Genomic DNA, 27,258 nt, shown 5'->3' with positions numbered 1-27,258 from the left:
TTAGTTAACAAAAGCTGCTGCTATCACACTAGTTGCCTTCACAGCCTGGAGGGAACAAAACTTGTGGGTGGAAGAGAGAGAGGGAGGCTGGATATTTATTTGTGAAAGAAGCCTAAAGCTTATTCCTACTTAACTATGAACTACTGTGTATTCTGAGTCATTACATAATTTGATATTAAATTATTATCAAATGAATAAAGCAGATTTTCTTTGAAAAAATTAAATTCAAATGTTAGAGTTTTTAAAATCACTATTTAATAGCACTATCTTTAAAATTCACCTTCTTTTAAAAGCTCAGAAAGAAAACAGGAATATTACACTTAAACCATCCTTTCAGCATCCTTACATATTTCATAGGGGATGGATATTATTAACTAACTTAATAAATGAGAAAACAAGAATCTAGCATTATAAGGACAGCAAGCTAATGACAAATTCAATAGAATTGGGGTCTGAGTACCCTGGGATTTTCATTTCTATTTCTTCTATACTCTAACCAACTTTGTCTACATTCCTGTGATGCTCTAGTACCCTGAATATAGCCTAAGACTTCAGATTTAGTCTTCCAGAAATAATATGTATAAAAGCAATCAACATTTTGTTTTATGGAATACTAGCTTTGAATCCAGCCATGAAGTCATAAATTGTGTTTTAGATAATCTAAGTTTTGACACAGATATACACACCAGAAAATTTATGTTCTGACACTAATAGAATATATATACATTTATTATAAGAATATATATACATTATTTATAAGAATAAATATACATTTATCATAAGCATGCTTTACTCTGAAAAATGTTCCCACTATTTCAACTGTCAAACCCAATATACGTATTTTTAAAATTATAACCCCAAGTTTTCAAACTCAGGTGTATCCAACCTGATTCCAATTAAATACAACATGTTAAACAGTTCATGTAACTTATATGACCAACAGAAAAAAGGAAAAAAATTTTTGATCTTACCTGGTAGTTTCTTTTCTCAGATAATGTATGTCCATCAGTCCTCACCATAGAGTCGTGTCCTTTCCTCACAGTACTGGAGGCAATCAAATAGAACTGTCACTCAAGGGTCGTGTCACAGGAAGGACCGCCCACCAGTTCTCCCTCTAGAGTGGAATTATCCAAAAGCCGTCAAAATTACTAACATGTAAACATATGAACAGCAGCAAAAATATCCAATACGATATATAGAAAACAAAATCAAAAAGTACTCTTTTTATATCCTAATTGATCTTCCTCTTAACCATCCAGGGAGGGCTAGACTGGCAGACATACTTTATTTGAGATAGAAGTTATTAAATATGAAAACCTTTCCCTTCCAATTAAAACTGTCTGCCAGACCTCACACATAGGAAGAAACTTACAGTGAATAAAAATGGAGTGGAAAAAAAAGTTCAGCCCTGAATTGACACATTTTTTTTTTTATTTTAAATAAACATCCTCCTGTTAGTCTCAGAAATGTTCAATTAATTCAGATTCAGTCATTTAATTTCAAATCCCTCTCCTCAAAATGCTTATTTATACAGCCGCTATTCATTCAGTTTATGAGGTTTATTCCTATGCCATAAGACGGGAATTCATCCTATAATGTTAGGATGATTAACAGATGCAAATCTAACTCAATATTCTATTAAAATTTACTCCAATGAAGAGTAGCAACACATGTCAACTTTCTGGAAGCCTTTGTCCTTCAATCCTCCAATTTCATGCATGCTCTAATAGAATTTGCTTATTTACATTAGGGCAGAAAAATAATGGGCCTTATTTCTTAACCTGGACAGAGCTAAATAAGTCCAAAATGACTAGGCACTGTAAACCTCAAGTACAAAAAAAAAAAATCAATCACTGAAGCAGAGGTAATAGTCTCTAGAGATGCTAACTCAAAAACATAAATTGAAAATGGAAGACCAAAAATTCAAAAGTGGTACCTACAAAGAATTTGTAAATAGTCGTTTTTAAGACAAAAGTCTTACTTTTACCTAACTTTTAGTAAAATGTTTACCCCAGGAAAGTAGTAAGTTAGTATACCTACTGAACTAACAATAGTTGCTAACCACTAAAAATTATATTCAAATTTAGAGCAATTATTTAATATTAGACAAAATTTACTTTCAGAGAGGATAATAATAACATCTAATTTAATTTCATAAGAAGTATGAATCAATTTTACTAAAACCAACAAACACGCACATACACATGGATTACATCTAAAAAGCAATCTAGTAAGAAGGTCAGAAAATTTTTCAAGGAAAACATTAAAAATTAATATCATTAGATTTAAGTTTTAAAAAGAATTCATGTACTGAAAACCTACACTCCACCTCCTCTCTTATGCCTGATCACAAGTTAGTGGGTGCTATATACTTTTACTTAATTTTCACCATCTTGCATTGTAAATGTTTGGCTGAAATACTTCAAAGATGCCTGGCTCTATAGCAAAAATGTAAATGTGCATTACCAAATTTATATGTACTACTGGAATTAAATGTCTCTCTCAAAAGTAACAAAGGAGAAAGGTTTTTTAAAGCGTTAAGTATATTTACTGCTGTAAATATAATCTTAGCAAGGAATTAGGTTATTCATAAAGAAAAACTATCTACTGAATTGGATGTTCAAGAATCGTTAAGTGACATACATTCAGCTCCAACTTAAATGTTCATGACTGTCACAAAATGAGAACAAACCTATTTATTATGCATCCCCTAAACAACACTAACCCTGTTTTAATGTATTTTTTAATATTAAGAGAGTTTAAAACAGTACTTACTTTACTATTAACATGTTCATGACAAGTCTGAATTCAATGGACAATAAGTGTAAAATTTCAGTTTTTTCTTAGAAAATAAGCAAGTTTTCCTTCTTAAATAAGTTTAAGAATAAGTTTAAAGTCCATGCACTATCTTCCATTTGTACCAGTTTCATCAAAAGATATGTTAGAAATCTAAAATCAGGCAAGGCTATTCTATTTTCAACAGCATAACATTATATATATATATATATATATATATATGATAATTAGGACTTTATATGCTAAATAATATAATTAAAAATATTTAATCTGTACATTTACCAAATTAAGAAAAATATTAACTTTGGAATACTATGGATTTAGTACAAAAGTAAAGCTTGTTTTGTTTCTTTTGTTTCCCCATCTTGGGATAACTTCAAGTATTTCATGGCTTAGGGTTTCAAACAACAGCCACTATAGGCATACCTCAAAAATATTGCAGGTTCAGTTCCAGATCACAGCAATAAAGCAAATACCACAATAAAGCAAGTCATACAAACTTTTTCGTTTCCCAATGCATATAAGTTATGTTTACACTATACTGTAGTCTATTAAGTATACAATAGCATTATGTCTAAAAAAACAATGTACATCCCTTAACTAAAAAACACTTTGTTAAAAAATGTTAACTGTCACTGGAGCCTCCAGTAAGTCATCATCTTTTTGCAATACTAACATCAAAGATCACCGATCAGAGATCACCAAAACAAATATAAGAATGAAAAAGTCTGTAATATTGCAAGAGTTCCAAAATGTGATGGAGATGTGAAGTGAGCAAATGCTGTTGGAAAAACAACACCCATAGACTTGTTTGATGCAGGATTACCACAAACCTTCCATTTGTAAATACACAATAGAATAATAAAGCACAATAAAGCAAAGTTGTTAAGGGAACCACTGACAGAAACTGCCTGCCCTGGCCAGACACGACAGTAACCACTTGCTTGAGTTATCTTACAACAGGAGGTCCTGGTAAGGAACACAGAACTAACAAGCTACCACCAGCCAGAAGAATTTGGGAAAGGTCAAAAGGAGAGGAGAGGGCTTCCCTGGTGGCACAATGGTTGAGAGTCTGCCTGCTAATGCAGGGGACACGGGTTCGAGCCCTGGTCTGGGAAGATCCCACATGCCAAGGAGCAACTGGGCCCATGAGCCACAACTACTGAGCCTGTGCATCTGGAGCTTGTGCTCCGCAACAAAAGAGGCCGTGATAGTGAGAGGCCCGCGCACCGCGATGAAGAGTGGCCCCCGCTTGCCGCAACTAGAGAAAGCCCTTGCACAGAAACGAAGACCCAACACAGCCAAAAATAAATAAATAAATAAATAAATAATAAAAATAAAGGAATTCCTTAAAAAAAAAAGGAGAGGAGACACCAGTCCATATGTCCTACCAACCTCCCAGAATCCTTCTCGCTGGAATCCATCTTGGCTGAACAACACGTGCACCACCAGGAAGAACCCTGAGTCAGAATGATTGGCCAGAGACGACCTGGAAACTAATCCCATCACCATAAAATCCCAAGACTGCGAGCCACGTGGTAGAGCAGCTCTCCTGGGTTCCCTTACCCTGCTGCTCTCCACTTGGGCGCCCCTTCCCAATAAAGTCTCTTGCTTTGTCAGCACATGTGACTCCTCGGACAATTCCTTTCCGAGTGTTAGACAAGAGTCCACTCTCGGGCCCTGGAAGGGAAGGGGTCCCCCTTCCTGCAACACAATGAAACAAGATGTATGCCTGTACGTGTTCTCACCAATACAGGAATCAACATTCTATATTGAACAATAACTAAAAATCATTATCTCCTTTCAGTAAACAAAGGGAAAAAGAAATGAAGGCACTCTATTTTCTTCTGGGTAAACATGAAAAGCTAACATTTGTCACCACTATCTTATATTAAACAAAGATGTTCAATAACAGATTGTGTTGATACTCATCATATTAGGAATGAAAGGACAGTGAATAGATAAAGGATGTGAATACATGTGTGACACACAGAATATGTGAAAAGAAGAAAACATGAAGGAGAACATGCACCCTAGGTGCCTAAATTTATTAAAGTTTATGCACTGCTTTCCCCACAAAGTCCTAAAAATATTTAAAAAGTCAGAAAAGACAAATATTTATAAAACTAAAATGAAATTTTCTATAAGGCAGGGATACCTTCCAAGACAGAAAAAGAGAGACTATATTTACCTTCCTACATTAGATAACTAGAAAACTAGAAAAAAAAATGTATGAAACAATGATTTTCAGACACTGAACACCATCTCAGGACAGAGATCATCAAAAGAAAAAAACAAAAGAAGTAAGCTCTATTGCCTGTAGAGTTACAAGGCTGAAACACAGGGAGGGGGTTAGGCATTGGAACCCAACTGGAGCACAACAGTCTCACTGAGTTAAGGAAAAAGAGTTCAGAGTTAGGGGAAACACCAAGACAGCTAGAATTTGCAGGGCAAATGGAGAGAAGGAAGCTGCAAAGAGCTCCAAAGATATGGAGAGAGATTCCCCTCAAGGTTTTAGCTCAGTAGTGATCTGTACATGCATGTGACAAAACTACTGAATATAAAGAAAAAGCCTCTGAAAAGGAGTAGTCAGAACAATCCTGAGCTCATGTTCCCATCAATGAGAGTAGGACCTCTTAACACACGGGGTACTGAATAGAGTTCAAAAGGTAATGAAAACCTCAGTAATGAAACCATATAAGCTTTAAACTAAAGTATGTTCTTGACCAGCACTAACAGAGCTTAAAACCAAGCCTCAAAAAGATCAAAACAATTCTAAGTACCATAACTGTACCCCTAAACAAAGCCCAACAATATTTAAAACAATACAACAAAAACCATCATTAAATAATGTAAAATTAAATGTTTGGCATCCAATCAGAAACACTAGCCATGCAAAGAAGCAGGAAATACAACCCATAACAAGGTGAAATATAATAAATGGAAATAAACCAGCAATGATACAGACGATAGAATTAGTGGCTTAAAGAGGTATTCTAAACGTATTCCATACATTCAAGCAAATAAAGAAAACTATGAACATAATACCAGAAAGGCAAGGTATCGGGGCTTCCCTGGTGGCACAGTGGTTAAGAATACACCTGCCAATGCAGGGGACACAGGTTCCAGCCCTGGTCTGGGAAGATCCCACGCGCCGCGGAGCAACTAAGCCCGTGCGCCGCAACTACTCAGCCTATGCTCTAAGAGTCCATGAACCACAACTACTGAGCCCACGTGCCACAACTACTGAAGCCCGTGCACCTAGAGCCCATGCTCCGCAACAAGACAACAAGAGAAGCCACCGCAATAAGAAGCCCACGCACTGCAACGAAGAGTAGCCCCCACTCGCTGCAACTAAAGAAAGCCCTGAGCAGCAACAAAGACCCAACTCAGCCAAAAATAAATAAATAAATAAATAAATTTTAAAATTTTTTATAAAAGAAAAAAAAGAATTTCAAGGTATCAAATATATCTAAGTTGGCAGAAAGAGGAATTTTTTTTTATGGTGACAGAAAAGTTCTGTATCTTGCTTTTAGTGGTGGTGGTTATACGACTCTACACATGTGAAAAATACCACAGAATGATAAAAACATACAAAAAAGTGAATGCATGCAGAAAAGGGTAAAGTGAATTAATTTGCAGCCTAGTAAGTTATACCGATTTCTGGTTTTGATAATGCACTACAGTTATGTAAGATGACATCACTGGAGGAAAATAGGTGATGGGCATATGGGACCTCCTTGCACTATTTTTGCATCCTATGAATTTATAATTATTTGAAAGTTAAAAGATTTTTTAAAGGCTCAAACTGATCATCTAGAGATAAAAATTCAATGTCTCTAATTAAACATGCATTGGATAGGATTACTAGCAGATTAGATACTCCAAAAGAAAAGCTTAATGAATTGAAGACATAGCAATAAAAAAAATCCAAAATTAAACACTGTAAGAAAAGAGGCTAGAAAAAAAAAAGGAACCATGGGACAATGAACAGTGAGATATCATCACTAGGGACAGTGAACTGTTGGGCAACATCAAGCAGTCTAAAATTAATGTAATTAGTATCCCAGAAAGAGCAGACGAGCAGGAGGACAGAAAAAAAAGGCCAAACTTTCCCTAAATTTGTTGAGAACTATAAACTCACAGATCCAATAACTTCAACAACCTCTAAGGAGAACAAAAAAACACACTTCATCATTTGACAGTCAAACTACTGAAAAACAGTGATAGAGAAATCATAAAGCAGCCAGAAGGAGAAAAAAGAATACACAGAGAAACAGAGATAGAAATGATGGCAAACTTGTCACTAAAAATAATGCAAATCAGGGGAGAGGTAATCAAGTTTTTTTCTGGCCGTGAGGGGTGTGGGATCTCAGTTCCCAGACCAGGAGGGATTGAACCCGGGCCATGGCAGTGAAAGCCCAGAATACTAACCTGTAGGCCATCAGGGAACTCCCCTCAACATTTTTAAACTATAGAAAAAAAATTTAAAAAACTATCAACCAAGAATTCTAAATCTAGCTAAAATATCTTTCGAAAATGAAAGCAAATACATTTGGAAGGGTTTGACAGTTTTTTATAAAGTTAAACATAGACTGAACATACAACCCAGTAATTGTGCCCCTAGGTATTTACCAAAGTGTACTGAAAACTTATGCTCATACCAACACCTATATGTGAATGTTTACACCATGGAAAATGTTCTTCAATAGGTGAATGGATACATAAAACAATACATCTACACAACACAATTCTATTCAACAATTAAAAAAAAAACCAAGCTATTAATTTATGCAACATGGATGAATCTTAAATGCACTTGCTAAGGCAAAGAATCCAGACCAGAAAGGCCATATAGTGTTTCCATTCATGACATTCTGGAAAGGCAAAACTATAGAGATAGAAAATAGATCAATGGGCCAGGGAACTGGAGGAGTGACTGACTACAAAGGGGACACAGAGAGAACTTTTAAAGAGATTGAATTATCCTATATGGTACTGGAGTGGACACAGATGCTATGCATGTCCTGAAATCCATAGAACTTCACAACATGAAGAGTAAAGCTGAATGTATGCAAATCTTAAAAATCAACTAGGAGGTTAGAAATACAGAACTGGCAAAAAGAGTAACTGTATTACAAATGTATGACACAGCCACACTGAAGGGGGTATGGAAAATGGTGCTGGCCTAAATAACTTTGGAAGATGGTATTGTGACTGGTTAACTGTAACAGAAAAAAAGAACTCTATATAAACACTGTGTTCTGGTTGGTAAAGTGATTCCCTACAAGGCTATGGATTAGTAATGCTGAAACAACTATACATGTCTACTGAAGATAAACAATAAGTAAAATAGATGGTGGTTGGTGGGAGCCAGATTTCCCACTTCAGGAAAGTTACAGGTAAGCAAGGAGGAAAGGCTAGAACGAACTATGTAGTACCTCTATTGGTATCAGTTTGTTCTCAACTACAAAACACTTTAAATATGGTAACCATTCAGATGATTAGATAATGGATCATTTCACTGGTATATTGTATGTTGCTTGAAAACAAAAATTTATAAAATGCTAGGTGATTAACATGTATGTCAGAATTATATTTTAAAAGACAGGCTTGATGAAGTAATATTTAAAAGATTTTTAAACAATGTAAACAAAGCTAATTTTTTAAAGCCTCCAAATTGTACTGAATATTTGCAAATAACTAAGTCAAAAAACTTTATCTCTAATCTTTTTAACAGACTGGTAACAGAATTAAATTTCAAGAACCCAAAGTAATTCATGTAACACATGTATCACTAGTGTCTACTCATGCAATAACTTCTCTCAAATTCAAGATACTTTTAGAATAAAGTTACTGAATATACCCGTATAAATGATAAAAGAATAAACATTTTACACCTTCTTTTCTGTGTTGAAAATCCGTGAAATAGATTTAGTCATGCTATCAGCTTAAAATCCAACAAGAAGCCAGTAAGAGGGAAAATATAAACCAAATCTTAATTAATATAAGATAAGCAGGCTTATTCATCCTAGGTGTTTCCCTAAATCAGAGGCTAATAAAAATTCAGCACGTAATATTATCTAAATAAATGCTAACTGAACCCCAATTTTCTTTCAAAAGAAGATTTCTCAAAATAAGAAATCAATTGAGTAAAATTTCTAGAAAATACTTAATTGGAGAGAAAAAATAATTAACTTTATTCTCCAAATTCTATTAAATTTTGGATGTCATCATCATACAAAAATATACACCTTGAATGGAACAATAACCAGAAAACCTGAATTCTAGTTAGTATTAGCCTGATCAGTTTCTCCTCTCTGGCTTCAGTTTCTTAATCTGTAAAATAAAGTGATTAATTTAGATGAATTTTTTAATGTGTGCAGTTCCAAAATTTTATATTTTAAATGTTCTGTGTCAAAGTAATCCATTTAGGAAAGTGGACAATTACAGTTGATTTTTTTCCATGTTTTCTTTTTTCCTCCCACTTTATTGCTCAATAGTACTTTACAACACGGCCCAAATATTTTGGAGGTTGGGAATGGTATCTAAATAAAAGATTTTAGGGACTTCCCTGGTGGTCCAGTGGTTAAGACTTCGCCTTCCAATGCAGGGGGTGCAGGTTCCATCCCTGGTCAGGGAGCTAAGATCCCACATGCCTCGTGGCCAAAAAACCAAACATAGAACAGAAACAATATTGTAACAAATTCAATAAAGACTTAAAAAAAAAAACGAAAAATGGTCCACATCAAAAAAAAAAAAAAAAGATTTTAATTTGGTAGTCTTTACCAAACTCAACTTTAAGCTACAATGTGAATTTGGTCAGGTTAAGAGAGTTGAATCCGTTGGGCAGGTTTTATTTTCGGATATAGAGGACATTATATTCCAGGTTGGCTATTAATTAAAACACACTACCAGATGTGACCAATTTCACTGGAGCTCAATAAAAGCTGAAGTAAATGCACTTAGCATTATCTTTAAAATCTTACGGTTTCTCAAATTCCAGAACTATGTTAAGCAACATTTTCTTGTTAGTAGGTAGGCTGTAGTTACAAATATTTTCTGAACTATTTTCTGAACTAATTTTTGGTTCGATCACATAGATAAATGTTTTCAAAATTCTGAGTTGATGACTTGTGTTACATATAAGAAACGTGGGCAGACAAAATAAAAATAAACAAAACTCAGGAATTTCTGTTTTATACCAAACTTAGTCTGGGAAAAATGCCACATCAACTAAAAATAGTTTTTCTGAATGTTTTAATAATACATGTTTCAAGAGTCTATGATTAACATGTAAAATGAAAAGTTGCCTATATTTACAAAGGAAGACAAATAAAAATAAATCAACACTATTCTTTTGAAATCAATTTACTCTCTGGTTGTCATAATTTAATGTTTTGTAACTTAATTTTGTGTGTCTTCTATTTTCTGTACTGGTAGCGTTCCTGATGCACTATTTCTTACATATCCATGTAGTTCTGTCACATGTATTTCGAGGAGGCTTCTAGGTCCCTGACATATGGAATTTACTGAGTAATAGACAGTAGATCTATCTGTCTAAAAGGCCCAGCATCTCGAGACAGAAATTTTCTACTACCAAGTCTAAAAAGTTCCAAATAAAGTGAAATACAAGAGTCCTACTGAACATAAATGACAAGAGTTCAATAATTTCTGAACCACAGGCTTTCAAAAGTTAAAAGCTCCTAATTTGTTTTAGGCTTAAATGAAATTGGGGTCCAAAATTAAGATAATTAGGGGGTCCTCCTAGCCTTCCTGCGGCCTGAAACTTACATATGTGTTTATACAAGTTGCTTAAACTCTGTGTGATTCACAGAAGACTCTGTGTGTTACTTCTTATTAAGATAGTAATATCTACAAAAAGTAATATTAAAATAGTAATATCAAATAAGTTTGTGAAATTTACAATACATAGAACCTCATTTAAGTAAACAGTTGTTTGAATTAATTAGAGCAGACTACCAGATGTGAACAATCTGAACGTGTAAATGGCCAAACTATTAATATTAATACTTACTAATTTTCTGCAAGTTTAGAGCTAAAGAAAGTATTAAAATTAATGAAATGTTGTTGAAACTTTCATTACAATTAGATAAAAGTCCACAACTTTCCAAGGATTGAAGTAGTTATTGCCAAAGCAGTCCCTCTAAAATAAGACCAAGTAATATTAGTCTCAGGACTTCCCTGGTGGTCCAGTGGTTAAGACTCCGCGCTTCCAATGCAGGGGGCACAGGTTCAATCCCTGGTGGGAGAACTAAAATCCCACATGTCACGTGGCGCAGCCAAAAAAAAAAAAAAAAAAAAAAAAAAAATTAGTCTCCCAGTCTATTAGAAGGGACATACTGGTTCTATTACTTCAACAAAGGAACTTGTGTAAGTTATAATCTATAAGTCCAATTCCTTAAAATATATAACAGCTCCTTTCTTACTCTTCCTCGTAAAATGGCTTTAAGTTCATTAAATGTTGTTATTTTACATCAGCGACTGAATATAGCACATGGAACCAGAAATCTGAAAACTTTAATGCTAACAATTTTTATAGATAATACACACATATTTTTTCTCATAATTTATATAAGTTGTTCATTCTACTGATAGGGTAATATTAAAAACTGACTAGTTCATATCAACTATTTAGACTTAATTATTAAATTCATGACAATTGATTAAGCTCACCAAACTACCTCATTAAAAATTTGCTCTTAACATAAATCTAATAAGTCAGTTATATATTAAAATAAATTTTTAAGATCGCAAAACTAATTTTTTCCAGTTTTCATAAGAGTATTAAAATAAAGCTTAAGGACTTCCCTGGTGGTGCAGTGGTTAAGAATCCACCTGCCAATGTAGGTGACATGGGTTCGAGCCCTGGTCCGGGAAGATCCCGCATGCCGCGAAGCAACTAAGCCCATGCACCACAACTACTGAGTCTGCACTCTAGAGCCCGCAAGCCACAACTACTGAGCCCGTGTGCCACAACTACTGAAGCCCAAGTGCCTAGAGCCTATGCTCTGCAACAAGAGAAGCCACCGCAATGAGAAGCCTGCACACTGCAATGAAGACCCAACCCAGCCAAAAATAAATAAATTAAATTAAAAAATAAAGCTTAAGTAAAAAGCAGAAAAGAATAATTACACCCCTCCATTTAAAGAAGATAACACAGTGAACACTAACTAAGTAGACATTCTCCCAACTCCTCAAAGTTTATTTTTTGTAAAACACAAAGGGGCAACTACTGGTACACTGTTTCTGGCGTGAAAGTCAAGGGAATAGCCACAGATGCTCTGCAAAGCACTGATACATGACTGTCTAGGGCACTAACACAGAGAGGAAGAGACAATAGGCATATTTATAGAAGATAGAAATAGGCTAAAGGATTTACACTGTTTTTAATCACAGGATGCACATCAGAATCACCGAAGGTTTTTTTTTAAGAAATATTAAATGTCCCCTCCCTTGCCCCTACTTTAATTAATTTGTCAGGGATGGAACCTGGTCAGCAGGTGCTTTTTAAAGTGCTCCAGGTGATTCGAATGTACAGCCAAGGTTAAGGCTGTCGGGTTAAGACTTTATAAGAAAGTGAAATTCAAAAATATTTTCATCTCAGTGTAAGTACTAAGCAAAAAGAAACATTATATAAGTTGAAGGTGGGGCTTCCCTGGTGGCACAGTGGTTGAGAATCTGCCTGCCAATGCAGGGGACACGGGTTCGAGCCCTGGTCTGGGAAGATCCCACCTGCCACGGAGCAACTGGGCCCGTGAGCCACAACTACTGAGCCTGCGCGTCTGGAGCCCATGCTCTGCAACAAGAGAGGCTGCGACAGTGAGAGGCCCACGCACCGCGATGAAGAGTGGCCCCCGCTTGCCACAACTAGGGGAAGCCCTCGCACAGAAACGAAGATCCAACACAGCCAAAAATAAATAAATAAATAAATAAATAAATTTATAAATTGAAGGTAGTATATAAGAGACGGTACAGTTCCTATGCATGCCAATGCACCCTTTCCTTGCCTCTTACTCACTCTACCTCTGAGAAATAATGCTGGGCCTTAAACATTAATTTTTACACTGTTTTTTAAGCACAAGATTTCTTTTGTTGAAATACATAAGTTGTAAGTGCAGAAGCAGATAATCAGAAGAAGCAGATTACAATAAAACTTCTTTATTACAAGAAATTTCTAATAAAAAAAGGTCCTCTAATATATTCAATACTTAGGTTTTAAAAATATGTCCACTATCTTAACATTTCTTCCTAGAAATGTAATATTAACTGTCATTTGCCAAGCATTAGGCACTTTGCACTAAATACTTTATGTATAATTTCTTTCAACCCTCAAAATAATTCTATAAGGTAGATATTACTGTCCCTTTTTTACAGATGAGAAAACAAACTCTAACAATAAGGAAATAACACAAGGTCAAGAGGTAGTTAACTAAGCTGGAAGTAACAGGGCCAGAATTTGAGCTCATGTTCACTTAACTTGAATTCAATCTTTACATACATATATGTATATGTATATATACATATACACATGCACACACATATATCTCGTACCAATTATGGTTTCATGAAGAAAATGTGATATATATATTTCTTCATGAAACCGTAACTGGTATGATATCATATAAATATCATAAATATATCATATACATATATCATACCAATTATGGTTTCAAAAAAAATGAAATCATTTCTGGAAATTCCAGCTGTCAAATAATACGTCTATTCAGAAGTCTCACTATTCTTCTATAAGAAGGAAATCAGCAATGGGGTGACAAGTAACAGACATTAATCAGCTGGAGATTCAAAGTTCAGAAAGACCCCTAACAGGAAATAAAGTACCCACAATATCCTTTCACACTGAGCTTTAGACTCTAAGCAGAGAAAAAACAGGCACTGTGTCACAAGGCAAACAGCTAAATTGTTTTGTTAAAGTTTTAAGGCTACCAGATTACTATCGTCAACCGAGGTCTCTGTGTCTATCTCAGTCACAGAAACGAATAAATTCAATGTACCTTATCTTTATACAATTCTCTAAGACGGAAGCTTCAAAATTCCTTAAAGAAGTCCAGTTTCTACATCCTTCTGAATTTTTGCAAATGTTTTCTTTTTAAATGGTCTCTCTACAGCAGACACTCCTGGTTGACTCCCTAACAGTCCAGTCCTTCTCCCTGTGACTGCCATAGTTGTTCAGTGGTTCAAGCTTTCCCACATGACTTAAGAGGAAATGTTGATTGATTTAAGTAAATATGATAATGCTACCCAACCACCCCCATGCCCCTGTCAGTAAATGATTTGTGTAAGGGCATTTGAACCAACTCTGGCCAGTGAGGTACTAGGAGAAAGAGGAGAGTAGAAATCTGATTGTAGGATTTCAGGAAAGGAGAGAGAGACAGCCCCCTTTGTTCCCCTAGATGTTGTTATATCAGACTATCACATTTAGCACTACCTACCACAGCCATCTTTCAACCGCAAGAGAGCTAGCTTGGGGAATTCCCTAGCGGTCCAGTGGTTAGGACTCTGCGCTCTCACTGCCGAGGGCCCAGCGTTCAATCCCTGGTCAGGGAACTAAGATCCCACAAGCCCCACGTGTGGCCAAAACAAACAAACTAAACCTGTGGAGAGTTAGCTTAAGGAGAATCTCACGCTCTAATAATGGCAGAACAGAAAGATGAAAAGAATTTGGCTCTGGCCTTAATCACTTAGCTGTTGCATTAACCAACACACAAATGACCATTCCTCCAGAGACACGAGAAAAAAAATTTTAGTCAGTTGAACCAAAAGCTTCCTAAACCTTTAGGCTTATCCACACCTAATCCTTTAGTAATTTTTAAACCATTTTATGTAAAGTCTTTCCAAGGCATCTACCTTACTTTTCCAAAGCATATACAAGCAGCTTAAAACAATAGTTCTTTCCATACTCATATTTCATTAGCTTAGATCATACTTAAACTAAAAATTGTATTAACACTGGCATAAAAACAGCTGATTCTTAGGCATATACCTAGCCTAGTAGGGGGAAAGGTACATGAGTAAGCTAGAGTAGTTCACTAGCTTAAGTGCTCAGAATACTCTGAACTACAGGAATTGAAAGCAATGGTTTAAGAGCGTGTCAGTTCAGTGGAGGCTTGTTAAGGACATACGTCACCAACACATCTCTGCATATGACAGATTCTGTATATAACAAACATATATTCTTCCTCTACGGGAGGTGGGGGGTAGGGTGGGGAGGAAGTTAAAAAGTCCTACAAAAAAGCCTAGGACATATGTTTCCCGGAGAGAAGATTAGAGTAAACCTAGAGTCAAAGAAGTAGGAGTATGAGTCTACTTAGTCTCAACTCCGGCCAGGTAGCACTGTAGTAAGAGGACACAAAAACTATAACGAACCTTTACAACCTTTAGTTGTTTTACTGCTAATGAATTAAGAATAATGACAAAACCCCACAATTCAAAAATTTCAGGCAATACAGACAAAATGTACTATTTGCTTAATATGCATAACAGCCAAGTTCCATTTTATCATACGTCCTATTAAGAATATCTATAGCAGTGTGCCATTGATAAGGGATATTTGTATTCCCTTTTAAGAAATACTAGCTAGACAAATTATTTCAAGTAGAAATTTACCAGACATTCTGGAACAATTATTCAGTATTAAAACAGCCAAATATCCTTGATACTAATAATCATATTCTTTTCTAACTTCCAAAATTATTTAAGGAGCTTTACTATATCCCAGGTAGTAAATAAATACTCAATTAGAAATACCCATAAGAAACAAAGAACAAGAGAATTTATTTCTGTAATAAAAACTCCATTTGTACAGACCCTGGGGTCAGAAACCATGTTTCCAAATTATTCTCCACAGAGTTATAAAGCAATGAATAACACAAAGTTACAGTAACATTCACATCTTTAATAGTAATATTCATTCATTGAGAAATGTATTTAATATTTATTAAGCACAATTTACGTTTACCTAACGCACAGTAGACACTAAATTAACTGTCTTCGCAGACTAGGACTTCCCTGGGGGCGCAGTGGTTAAGAATCCGCCTGCCAATGCAGGGGACGCGGGTTCGAGCCCTGGTCCCGGAAGATCCCACATGCCACGGATCAACTAAGCCTGTGTGCCACAACTACTGAGCCTGTGCTCTAGAGCCTGCGAGCCACAACTACTGAAGCACGTGCACCTAGAGCCCGTGCTCCGCAACAAGAGAAGCTACTGCAATGAGAAGCCTGCGCACCGCAACGAAGAGTAGTCCCCACTCTCCGCAACTAGAGTAGGTGGGGAGTAGTCCCCACTCTCTGCAACTAGAGAAAGCCCACGCACAGCAACGAAGACCCAACGCAGCCAAAAATAAATAAATAAATTTATAAAAAAAGAAAATGTCTTGCCAGACTGATAAGAGCAGGAGTTTTTAACCTGGGTTCTAAAAATATTCAGTTTGTTGGGAATTCCCTGGCAGTCCAGTGGTTAGGACTCGGCACTTTCACTGCCATGGCCCAGCTTCAATCTCTGGTGGGAGAACTAAGATTCTGCAAGCCATGCGGTGCGGCCAAAAAAAATAAAAATAAAAAATTCAGAGTTTGTTGATCAAACGCAGAGGGTATGAACTTGGATGGAAAAAGTTACATCTTTATTCTACTAACCTCTAATTGAAATTTAGTATATCTTTAATTAAAAATGTAAGTAATACAGGGGGGTGGTGGTGGTGGGATGAATTGGGAGGTTGGGATTGACATATATACACTAATATGTAAGAAATAGATAACTAACAAGAACCTGCTGTATAAAAAATAAATAAAATAAAATTCAAACATTCAAAGAAAAAAAAAAAGTGATAATCACCAAAAAGACCACAAATAAAGGATATGGAGAAAAGGGAAACCTTGTACTCTGTTGGTGGGAACGTAAATTGGACAGCCACTGTGGAAACCGGTATGGAGGTTCCTCAGAAAACTAAAAATAGAACTACCAATGATCCAGCAATTCCATTCCTGGGTATTTATCTGAAGAAAATAAAAACACTAATTTGAATAGATAACACACACCCCCTTGTTTATAGCAGCATTACTTACAATAGCCAAGATAAGGAAGCAACCAAAGTGTCCATCAACAGATGAATGGATAAAGTAGAAGTGGCGCGCGCACACACACACACACACACACACACAACTAGAATACTACTCAGCCATAAAAAAGGATGAAATGTTGCCACTGGCAACAACATGAAAAATGAACCTGGAGGATATTATGCTTAGTGAACTAAGTCAGACAGAGAAAGACAAATGCTATATGTTATCACTTATTGTGGAATCTAAAAATAAAACAAAGGAATGAATATAACAAAACAGAAACAGACAGAGAAGAAACTAGTGGTTACCATGTAATTCTATGGGGAGAGGGAAGAGGAGAGAACAAGAAAAGGATAGGGAATTAAAAGGTACAAACTAGTAGGTATAAAATAAATAAGCTATAAGGATATATTGTACAGCATAGGGAATATAACCAATATTTTTAGAGTATCTTTAAATGAAGTATAATCCATAAAAACTTGGAATCACTGTTGTACAACTGAAACTAATATATTATAAATCAACTATACCCCAATTTAAAGAAGTGTTAAAAAAAAAAAAGTAAGTAACAAGCCACAGTGGTATTAACCGCACCTGTGATTTTGTTACCATTAGAAACTACAGATATTTTCAAAACACTTCAGTTGCTTCAAATCTCAAATTTTCATTTATGTTCATTACTAGCCTAAAAATTACTATACACCACTGGACATTGTTGATATGCACATTACTGAATTTATTTATTTGATATTTTAAAAACCATATTCTAATATAACTTTTGTCCTCATAAGCATGTATATTTAATTTTGCACACCTAAAATATTGAAAAAGGGTTGACATGTGTCACCAGAGAGTCAAAGGGGTTCATGGCCCAAAAAAGGATAAGAACACCTGGGTCAGAATTTCAGGGCAAGAAGAATAAGGTTGTTTGCAGAGGATAACAGAAAGCACAGCAAATTAAGAAAAAGAAAAAACCTCACAGCATATTCAGTTGAAACTTCTTGTTTTAAAGATAAAGAAATTGTGGTCTGGTGGGAGTGTTGAAGGTCACACACACAGCTAAATTAGTGACAGAGCCAGAGAAAACAGAATCCAGGTTTTCTGGCTCAGGATCCAAGGCTAAATGAACTTTGATGTGACTTGGCTATAACAAAGCAAGACAGGGCAAAGACAACTCTGCACAAGACACAATTCTTTGCACTGAATGCATAGAAATAGCCCAAGTACCTGAATATTCCAAATGTTATTAAAATGTATTGTTTCTCCCACTCTTCCTGAAACATGTACTTCTTGGTCTATTTTCCCACTTTATAGAGAGACATGGGTAAAGTGAAATTTTTACTTCCCTCCTGATCTATGATAAGTACAACAGCATAAGCACAACAGTAGATATCAAATAACAGCTAGTATCAATATCAAGGAAACAACAGAAAGCAGAGACTGTGGCAAACTGGAGAGTCTGTGAACCACCTAAAGAAGGTAGCTGCTACTATTCAACTCTAGCTAAATGCTATCAAGAAAAGAACCGTCAACTCAGAATTCTGGATGGAACAAAAGTATCCTTCAAAAAATAAAGGTGAAATAAATACATTCTCATATGAAAGAAAACTAAGATAAACCATCATGAGCCAACCTGCTCTAAAAACAGGAAGTTTTTTTGGACAAAGGTAAATAATGAAGCTTAGAATTTCCTGAATGAAAAACAACAAAAATGGCAAATATGTGGGAACGTATACTAGACCAGGAAACAGCAAACTTTTCTGTAAAGGGCCAGCCTGATGATAAATACTTGAGGCTTTGCAGGCCCAAAAGTCTCTGTTGTGATTAATCAATTCTGCACTTACAGCACAAGAGAACCCACAGACAATACATAAACTAAGAGCTGTGGCTGTATTCCAATAAAATTTTATTTATAAAAGCAGGTGGCACGCTGTATTTAGCCGATATCATAGTTTGCCAATCCCTATTCTTTTCTTAAATTATTTAAAATGTGTGTGATAATTTAAAGGAAAATTTACATCACTGTCTGAAGGGGTATATGAACCATGTAGATATAATATGACAATTACAGCATAGATGATGTGAGGAACGGGGACTACATGGTGACAAGATTATAAACTGTAATAACTGTAGTGTGTTGAGCTGTGTACCAATAAAGATATATTCAGGTTCTAACCCCTGGTATCTATGAATGTAACAATATTTGGAAATAAAGTCTTTGCAGATGAGGTCAAATTAAGAGGAGGTAATACTCAATTTGCGTGGGCCCAAATCTAATGACTAGTATATCTTTCTAAGAAAAAAGGAGGACTTCCCTGGTGGCACAGTGGTTAAGAATCCGCCTGCCAATGCAGGGGACACAGGTTTGAGCCCTGGTCCGGGAATTTCCCACATGCCGCGGAGCAACTAAGCCCGTGCGCCACAACTACTGAGCCTGTACTCTAGAGCCTGTGAGCCATAACTACTGAGCCCGTGCGCCACAACTACTGAAGCCCACACGCCTAGAGCCCATGCTCTGCAACAGGAGAAGCCACCACAATGAGAAGCCTGCGCACCACAACGAAGAGTAGCCCCTGCTCGCCGCAACTAGAGAAATCCCGCATGCAGCAATGAAGACCCAACGCAGCCAAAAAATAAATAAATAAATTTATTTAAAAAAAAAAAAAAGAAAAAAGGAAATAGAGACATAGAGACATACACAGAGGAAAGATAACCAAGTGAAAATGAAGGCAGAAATAGAAGTGATGCAGCTGTAAGCCAAGGAACATCAAGGACTGCTGACAACAACCAGAAGGCAGAAAAAGCAATAAAGGATTCTTCCCCAGAGCCTTGAAAAGAAGCATGACCCAGCTGGTACCTTGATTTCAGACTTCTAACCTCCAAAACTAAGACACAACATGAATAGTCTTAAATCTGCTGAAAAAACTGAATTCACACAGTTATCCTCCAGGTCAAGATAGTTTCACTAGTGAATTCTTCCAAACATTTCTAAAGAAGAAATAGTGCCAATCTGACACAATGTCTTTCAGAAAACAGATGGGAGGGATTATTTCGTAAGTCACTTTTATGAAGTTAACATTACATTGATACCAAAACCAAAGACAATACAAGAAAAAAAATCTTAAAGACCAATATTCCTCATTTTTTGCAAAAATCCTCAACAAAATATTAGCAAATCAAATTCAACAAAATACCCAAAGATTAATAAATGACAAATGAATAAGCCTTATTCTGGGAATGTATTTGCTCTCCCTTCTTTTCTCAGTTTCTTTAAATAAGATAAAATCATATGAAATAATAACAACATATTGTTGGGTTTATAAAATATTCAGCTGCAATATGTACAACAATAACAGCACAAAAAAGGGAGAAGAGGGAATAGAGCTATACAGGAATAAAATTTCTGTATCTCACTGGAATTAAATTAGTACATCTGAAGTAAATCCTAATAAGAATATAGTAAGCCCTAGTGCAACAACAAAAAATAATATAAAAGAATATAGTGTAAATAACATTAAAGGAACTAAAATGTTATAGTAGAAAATCACCACTTGATGCAAAAGAAAGCAGTAAAGGAGGAACAAAACAACAAGCAAGACATGAAAACATACAGAAAATATAGCAATATAGCAGACATATATTCCACTACATCAATACCAATATTAAATGTATCAATAAATGATTAAAGAATCCAATCAAAATGCAGAGTGTCAGACTGCAAAAATAAAAATAACACAACTTAAATGTCCATCAACAGATGAATGGATAGACGATGTGGTGTATATACATACATACATACATATGGGTGTGTGTGTATATGTATTCCTACATATATATAAGAATATATATATATATATGAATATTACTCAGCCATAAAAAAGAATGAAATAATGCCATTTGCAGCAACATGGACAGACCCAGAGATTATCATACTAAGTAAAGTAAGCCAGACAGAAAAAGACAAATATCATATGATATCACTTATATGTGGAATCTAAAAAAATGATACAGATAAACTTACTTACAAAACAGAAATAGACTCACAGACATAGAAAACAAACTTACCCTTTGATTACCAAAAGGGAAGGGGGGGATAAATTAGGAGTTTGGGATTAACAAATATACCCTACAAAAAAATAAAATAGATAAATAAGGACCTACTATATAGCACAGGGAACTATATTCAGTATCTTGTAATAACCTATAATGGAATAGAATCTGAAAAACAATATATAAACACACACACACACACACACACACACACACACACCCCTACCTGAATCACTTTGCTGTATACCAGAAGTTAATACATTGTAAATCAACTCTACTTCAATTAAAATAATAATAAATTAAGAAATACTTTATTGCTAAAAAATGCTAACCATCATCAGAGCCTTCAGCAAGTCATAATCTTTTTGCAACAGTAACATCAAAGATCACTGATCACAGACAGAATAACAATGAAAAGGTTTAAAATATTGCAAGAATTAACAAAATGTGACACAGAGACACAAAGTGAGCAAATGCTGTTGGAAAAACTGGCACCAACAGATTTGCTGGATGCAGAGTTGCAACAAACCTTCAATTTGTAAAAAACAAAATATCTTCGAAGCACAATAAAAAAAGGTATGCCTGTATTGGTTGTTTCCCCTCATGATCACGTGGCTGACTGGGAGCTTGTGGCTTGCTGCTGCTGCTGCCCAGCATCACTAGAGAGTTTCCTACCATATATCGCTAGCCTGGGAAAAGATCAAAATTCAAAATTGTAAGTACAGTTTCTACTTAATGCATATCAGTTTTGTACCACTGTAAAGTTGAAAATTCAAATCAAACAATCATAAGTTGGGGACCGTCTGTAATAGATTTTATAAAGTTTAATAAAAGAGTTCAGCAAGTTTGCAGAGTACAAAACAAATATGCAAAAATCAACTGCATTTCTATATACTAACAATGAACAATCTGAAGATGAACTTAAGAAAACAATTCCAGTTATGAAGCATCAAAGAGAATGAAATACTTGGGAATGCATTTAACAAAAGAACTACAAAATTTATCTTCTGAAAACTATAAAACATTGTTGAAAAACCTAAAGATCAACTATATAAATGGAAAAGACAGTACAAAGACCAGAATACATAGATGGCAATACTCCCCAAACTGATCTACTGACTCAAAACAATCTGGCTTCTTTGAAGAAACTGACAAGTTATTCCAAAAATTCAAGGGACTCAGACTAATAAAAACAATCTTGAAAAAGAACAAAGTTGAAGGATTCATTCTTCCAGACTTGGAAATAGATATAGCAACAAAAAAAGAATTGAAAGTCTAGAAATAAATGCTGACATTTTATGGTCATTTCATTTTAGACAGAATGCCAAGATAATTCCATGGGTGAAAGTATAGTCTTTTCAACAAATGGTGCTGGGACAACTTAATACCCACATGCAGAAGAATCAAGCTGGACCCCTTTTCTCACATCACATACAAAAATTAATTCACATGGGCTGTAAACATAAATGCATGAGCTAAAACTGTAACACTCTTAGAAAACAGGGATAAATCTTTGTGACCTTAGGTTCTTCAACATGACGGCATGAGTAACAACAAGATAATATGCTGGATTTCATCAAAATTAAAAACTTTTGTGGTGAAAATATACCATTAAAAAAGTAAAAATAAAACCCAGAGAATGGGAGAAAATATTTGAAAATTACATATTCTAGTTAGGAATCTGTACCTAGAGTATACAAGGAACTCTTACAACTGGTTAATAAAAAGACAAACTAGTTTAAAACTAGTTTAAAACTAGACAAAGGATCTGGATCCGAATAGACATTTTTCCAAAGAAGATAACACATATTTGTAGCCAAATATGTACACAAAAAAATGTTCATGTCATTAACCACCAGGGTAATGTAAATCAGGTATCTACAACATACACAGGAGGATGACAACAATAAAAATGACAAATAATAACAAGCATTAGACAGGATTTGGGGAAACTGAAACTCTCACATACTGCTGGTGGAAATAAAAATGGTACAGCTGCTTTGGATAACAGTCTGGCAGATGAAGAGGTTAAACACAGTATCATCATTTGACCAAACAATTCTACTATGTATGCAACCAAGAGAAATGAAAACATACACAAAATGAAAATCTACACAAAAACTTATACACAATATTCATAACACCATTATTCATAATAGTCAAAAAGTAGAAACAACAGAAATGTCCATCAACTGATAAATGAATAAATGGGATATACCCATACTGCGGCATATTCTTCAGCAATAAAAGGATTAAGATATTGCTAAATGCTTCAACATGTATGATCTTTGAAAACATTATGCCAAGTGAAAGAAGCCAGTCTCAAAAGACCATGTATTCCACTTACATGAAATGTGTAGGATAGGGAAGTGCGTAGAGACAGAAAGTAGATCTGTGGTTGCCTGAAGCTGGGCGGAGGTGGGAGTTGAAAGAAAAGGGGAGGGCCCGCTAAAGGGTATAAGAGTTCTTCCTGAGGTGAGAAAAATGTTCTAAAATTAACTGCGGTGGTGGTTGCAAAGCTCTGTGAAAATACTAAAAACCACTGAACTGCACATCTTAGATGGGTGAGTTAAAACGTGGTATGTGAATTATAACTTAATAAAGCTGTTACCACTTTAAGACTGCAAATCAGGCAAGGATGTCCCAGGCAGTACAATTATGCAAGAAAGAGAAATGAACAAACAAAAAAACATAGATTGGAAAAACAGAAAAAATAAATCTTCCCTATCTGCAGATGGCACGGACTGCCTGAGTAAAATATGCTAAACAATCTACAAAAAAACTCTTAGAACTACTATGTAAGTTTTACAAGGTCAAAAGCAAGATCAAGATATGAACAAAATCCTCCTTCTGTATGCTAGTAATAGCTAGTACAGCTCCAAATAGTTTCCTCAAAATTAGACACTCAGGCATAGATATGAGATACATAGTTATAAATCTAACAAAACATGTGCAAGTTCTGTATGCTGAAAACAACGAAACACTGATGAGGTAAAAGACATACTATGTCTAAGAATTGGAAAGAAATATAGTTAAGATGTCAACTCTCTTCTAATTGATCTATAGATCAATTAAATACAATGCCAATCAAAATCCCAACAGGATTTTTTTTAATAGATAAACAGATTTCCATTAGTCATTAGGGAAATCCAAATAAAAACCACAATGAGATCAAACACACAAGAATGGCTGCATTCACGAAAATAGACAAGTATTAGAGAGGAAATGGAAAAACTGGATCCTTCATACATCGCTGGTGGGATGTAACACTGCTCTAGGTGCTGGAGATACAGTCAAGATACTAAGTAAAAATAAGACAGGATAGATACCTGCTATCATGGAATTTTCATGTAGCTAGCAAATAATGAACAGAAATGATATTTTATAGTGATAAATGTTAAGCCAGACAGAGAGTATTGTGATATTGCAAAAGGTATACTGGATAAAAGTAATAGGAATTACTTTCTGAGATTACAATTGATAAGTCATCATCAAAAGGATGAGGTGGGTGGGTGTGGGGGTGGGTGGGTGTGTGTGTGTGTGTGTGTGTGTGTGTGTGTGTGTATGTATAAAAAGGCTCACCTGTTCAATAAGGACTCAAAAGTATTTTCTCCTATTTATCATCTTATTAAATAAAATGGTTTTTCTCTCTTTATTAAACACATGTAACTAACCAAGGGATTTTAATCTACAGAAAATGACCACTATTACCATAAACAGATATACTTTTTACGAAAAGCCAAGAACACTAATTTTAATTAGGTTTGATTTTTGAAATACTGAAATAACGAACACACTCCTATCTTCATTGATCCCTTGGGGTATAAAGCACTCAGGATTAAGAACCACAAACCTAAATGAAGATATTTCTAGTTTATCTGAATGCCTAAAAACTGAATCTTAACTCATTTTTTTCTATCTTCAAAGGCACAATTTATTATCTGTCCCACTTTAATTACCACGTATAACCCCACTTAATTTCCACTTTGTACTTGTTCTATTAACTTTTCTTCTACATTACACACTGTCAGACTGAACCATCCTTCTTCCTGTTTTCATCTAATAACTTTTTGCTACTGATTGTGCAGTTAAACAGTTATCAATATTTGGTTTAAACAGTTATCAATAAGACAACAAATCAATTAGACTTATCCTGTAAAAACTGTTCTAAAAAATGTGACATATTGGCAAACTAAAATTTTGTAGTGAAAAAACCACCAAAAGATATCCTTCAAAATTTGGCGTCCTTATTCTCAATTTTCTACATACTATATACAAGCAGCAAAACCTACTATTATTCCTCTAACATTTTAATTTGTTCTTTCCAAGCCTAATTTGATACAAGCACAATCAATGTTTATGGTCAAAATATAAAATTTAATAACCTTTTAGTTATTTAGATAAGTTTAAAACTATCTTCTGGCCACAAGCACACACTACCGATTTAATCTGCTAAAATCCACATTAACTCTCCTCAGTTCCAAGGCCAAATAAAAATATTACTGCACTCAACAAACATACAGGGGATTTAAAATCATCATCATCATCATCATCAATCTCAAAAGTCCACAAAAGTGAGGTGGAAAAGTATGTCCTAGAAAAGTATCTGCTACCTAGTAGGCATTAATTAAAATTTGCTGAATGAATAAATGGTATGTGAAAAGCACCTACTACAAGACGTAACTGAAAAAAACGTTAGTTTCCTGGTTGCTTACTCCCCACTAGCATATTACTCTTTGAAATAATTATCCACCAATAATGAAGAGTTGATATTATTGGTCTTTTTCCCCCTTCTTTGTATTTTACTAAGCCTTCCAAGCTGTTAAAAAATTTTATGACTTATTATTTTTATTAGAATTTTAATTAGCAGAAATTTTGTGACCTAAAGCAGCGGTCCCCAACCTTTCTGGCACCAGCGACCGGTTTGTGGAAGATAATTTTCCCACGGACCGGCGGGGGGGTGGGGCGGGGAGATGGTTCGGGCAGTAATACGAGCCATGGGGAGTGGCAGATGAAGCTTCGCTCACTCACCTGTCGCTCACCTCCTGCTGTGCGGCCTGGTTCCTAACAGGCAGAGGACCAGTACCAGTCTGCAGCACAGGGGTTGGGAACCCCAGACCTAAAGTAAACTAATCAAGACCTTAATCACTTTCATTAGATGAAACTTTTAGTAAGCATAAACATGTGTTTCTTCAAACTACTAATGAATACTAATAAAAAATACAAAACTGCAACTACATGGGTAGGCACAATTTTGTTAAGTAGGTAAAAAGCAGATGCTAGACACCACCACCCAAAAAACACCATTGAATTACACTCCCATTTTTACAAGAGCCTAGTATGTTTGCTTTATATACAGTGTTTATATACAACACCTTTAATACTTCAACAATATTCAAAGTTAAGTATAATTATCTCCAATTTAGAAAAAAGGAAACTAAGCTTCAGAAAGGTTAAGTAACTTGCCTATATGTATAGGATGGTAGAACAAGGACAAGGTTTCATGTCAAGGTCATTTAGCTCTAAACCTTGTACATTTTTTACTATTAAATCACACCTTCACATAATCGATACACAAATTTAAGTCTAGCAACACACACAATCTGGAAGAGGATTTAGCATCCTCATGATAGAGGAAGAAATGCAGCAAAACTGTGGAGGGAGGGATACTCACTGTACCAAATATGCATTCATTCAACCAACATGTTTTTAGGCCCAGTTAGAACAGCGCAACAAAAAACTATCCAAAAGAAATGAGAGATTGATACATGAAACAACCCTGAGGAAGCAAAAATATTACGTTGAGCAAAAGATGTCAGGCACAAAAGAATGCATACTGTACAATTCCATTTGTTCAAACCTCTAAAAAAATTCTAATCTACAGTGATAGAAAGCAAATCAGAGGTTTGCCTGTGGCTACAAATGAAGACTGCCTGCAATAAGAACTCTGGGTGTGATGGGAATGTTTCTATCTGGATTGTGGTAATGGTTACACAGGTACATAAATTTGTCAAAACTCTTGTTAAAAAACCTGAAATGGCTGTCTTGTATTATATGTAAACTTCCTTGACAAAGCTGATTTAAAAATAAGAATGGTTAGAAAAAACCTTGAAAAAAAGAAAAAGAAAGGCATTAGTTCCTATAGATATCAAAATGAAAATGGGTCCTGCCCTGAGAAAGCAAAATCTTAATAGGAGATACATGTAAATATATTTTAAATCTTCCTAAAATATTTAAGTAGCATATTAATGTGCTTAAAAAAAAATCTTAGTATAATAAACATTTGACAGAAATCAGTAATAGTAATACCAG

At 35.2% G+C, this 27,258-nt stretch overlaps 1 protein-coding gene across 13 annotated transcripts in view; it reads right to left on the bottom strand.

Annotated features, from left to right (window-relative positions):
• Window positions 1–27,258, bottom strand: part of CNOT2 (CCR4-NOT transcription complex subunit 2) — a 113,156-nt gene that overhangs the window by 70,562 nt on the left and 15,336 nt on the right. For 5 of the 13 annotated variants that reach the window (XM_082351653.1, XM_082351648.1, XM_082351647.1 and 2 more), the window contains one exon: window positions 972–1,044. The exons of 1 other annotated variant lie outside the window; for it this stretch is intronic. In XM_082351653.1, the coding sequence (XP_082207779.1) occupies window positions 972–1,044 (73 nt within the window). Of the gene's footprint in view, window positions 1–971; window positions 1,115–10,834; window positions 10,959–25,977; window positions 26,076–27,258 lie in introns of those variants that run through there. 7 more of the 13 variants (XM_082351654.1, XM_082351649.1, XM_082351656.1 and 4 more) reach the window with 4 other exon arrangements.

Source organism: Balaenoptera borealis, assembly GCF_965194805.1.
Source record: "Balaenoptera borealis genome assembly, chromosome: 13".
Lineage (NCBI taxonomy): Eukaryota > Metazoa > Chordata > Mammalia > Artiodactyla > Balaenopteridae > Balaenoptera > Balaenoptera borealis.
Note: the sequence above shows the minus strand (reverse complement) of the source record. Positions and strands in the feature narration are given on the sequence as shown.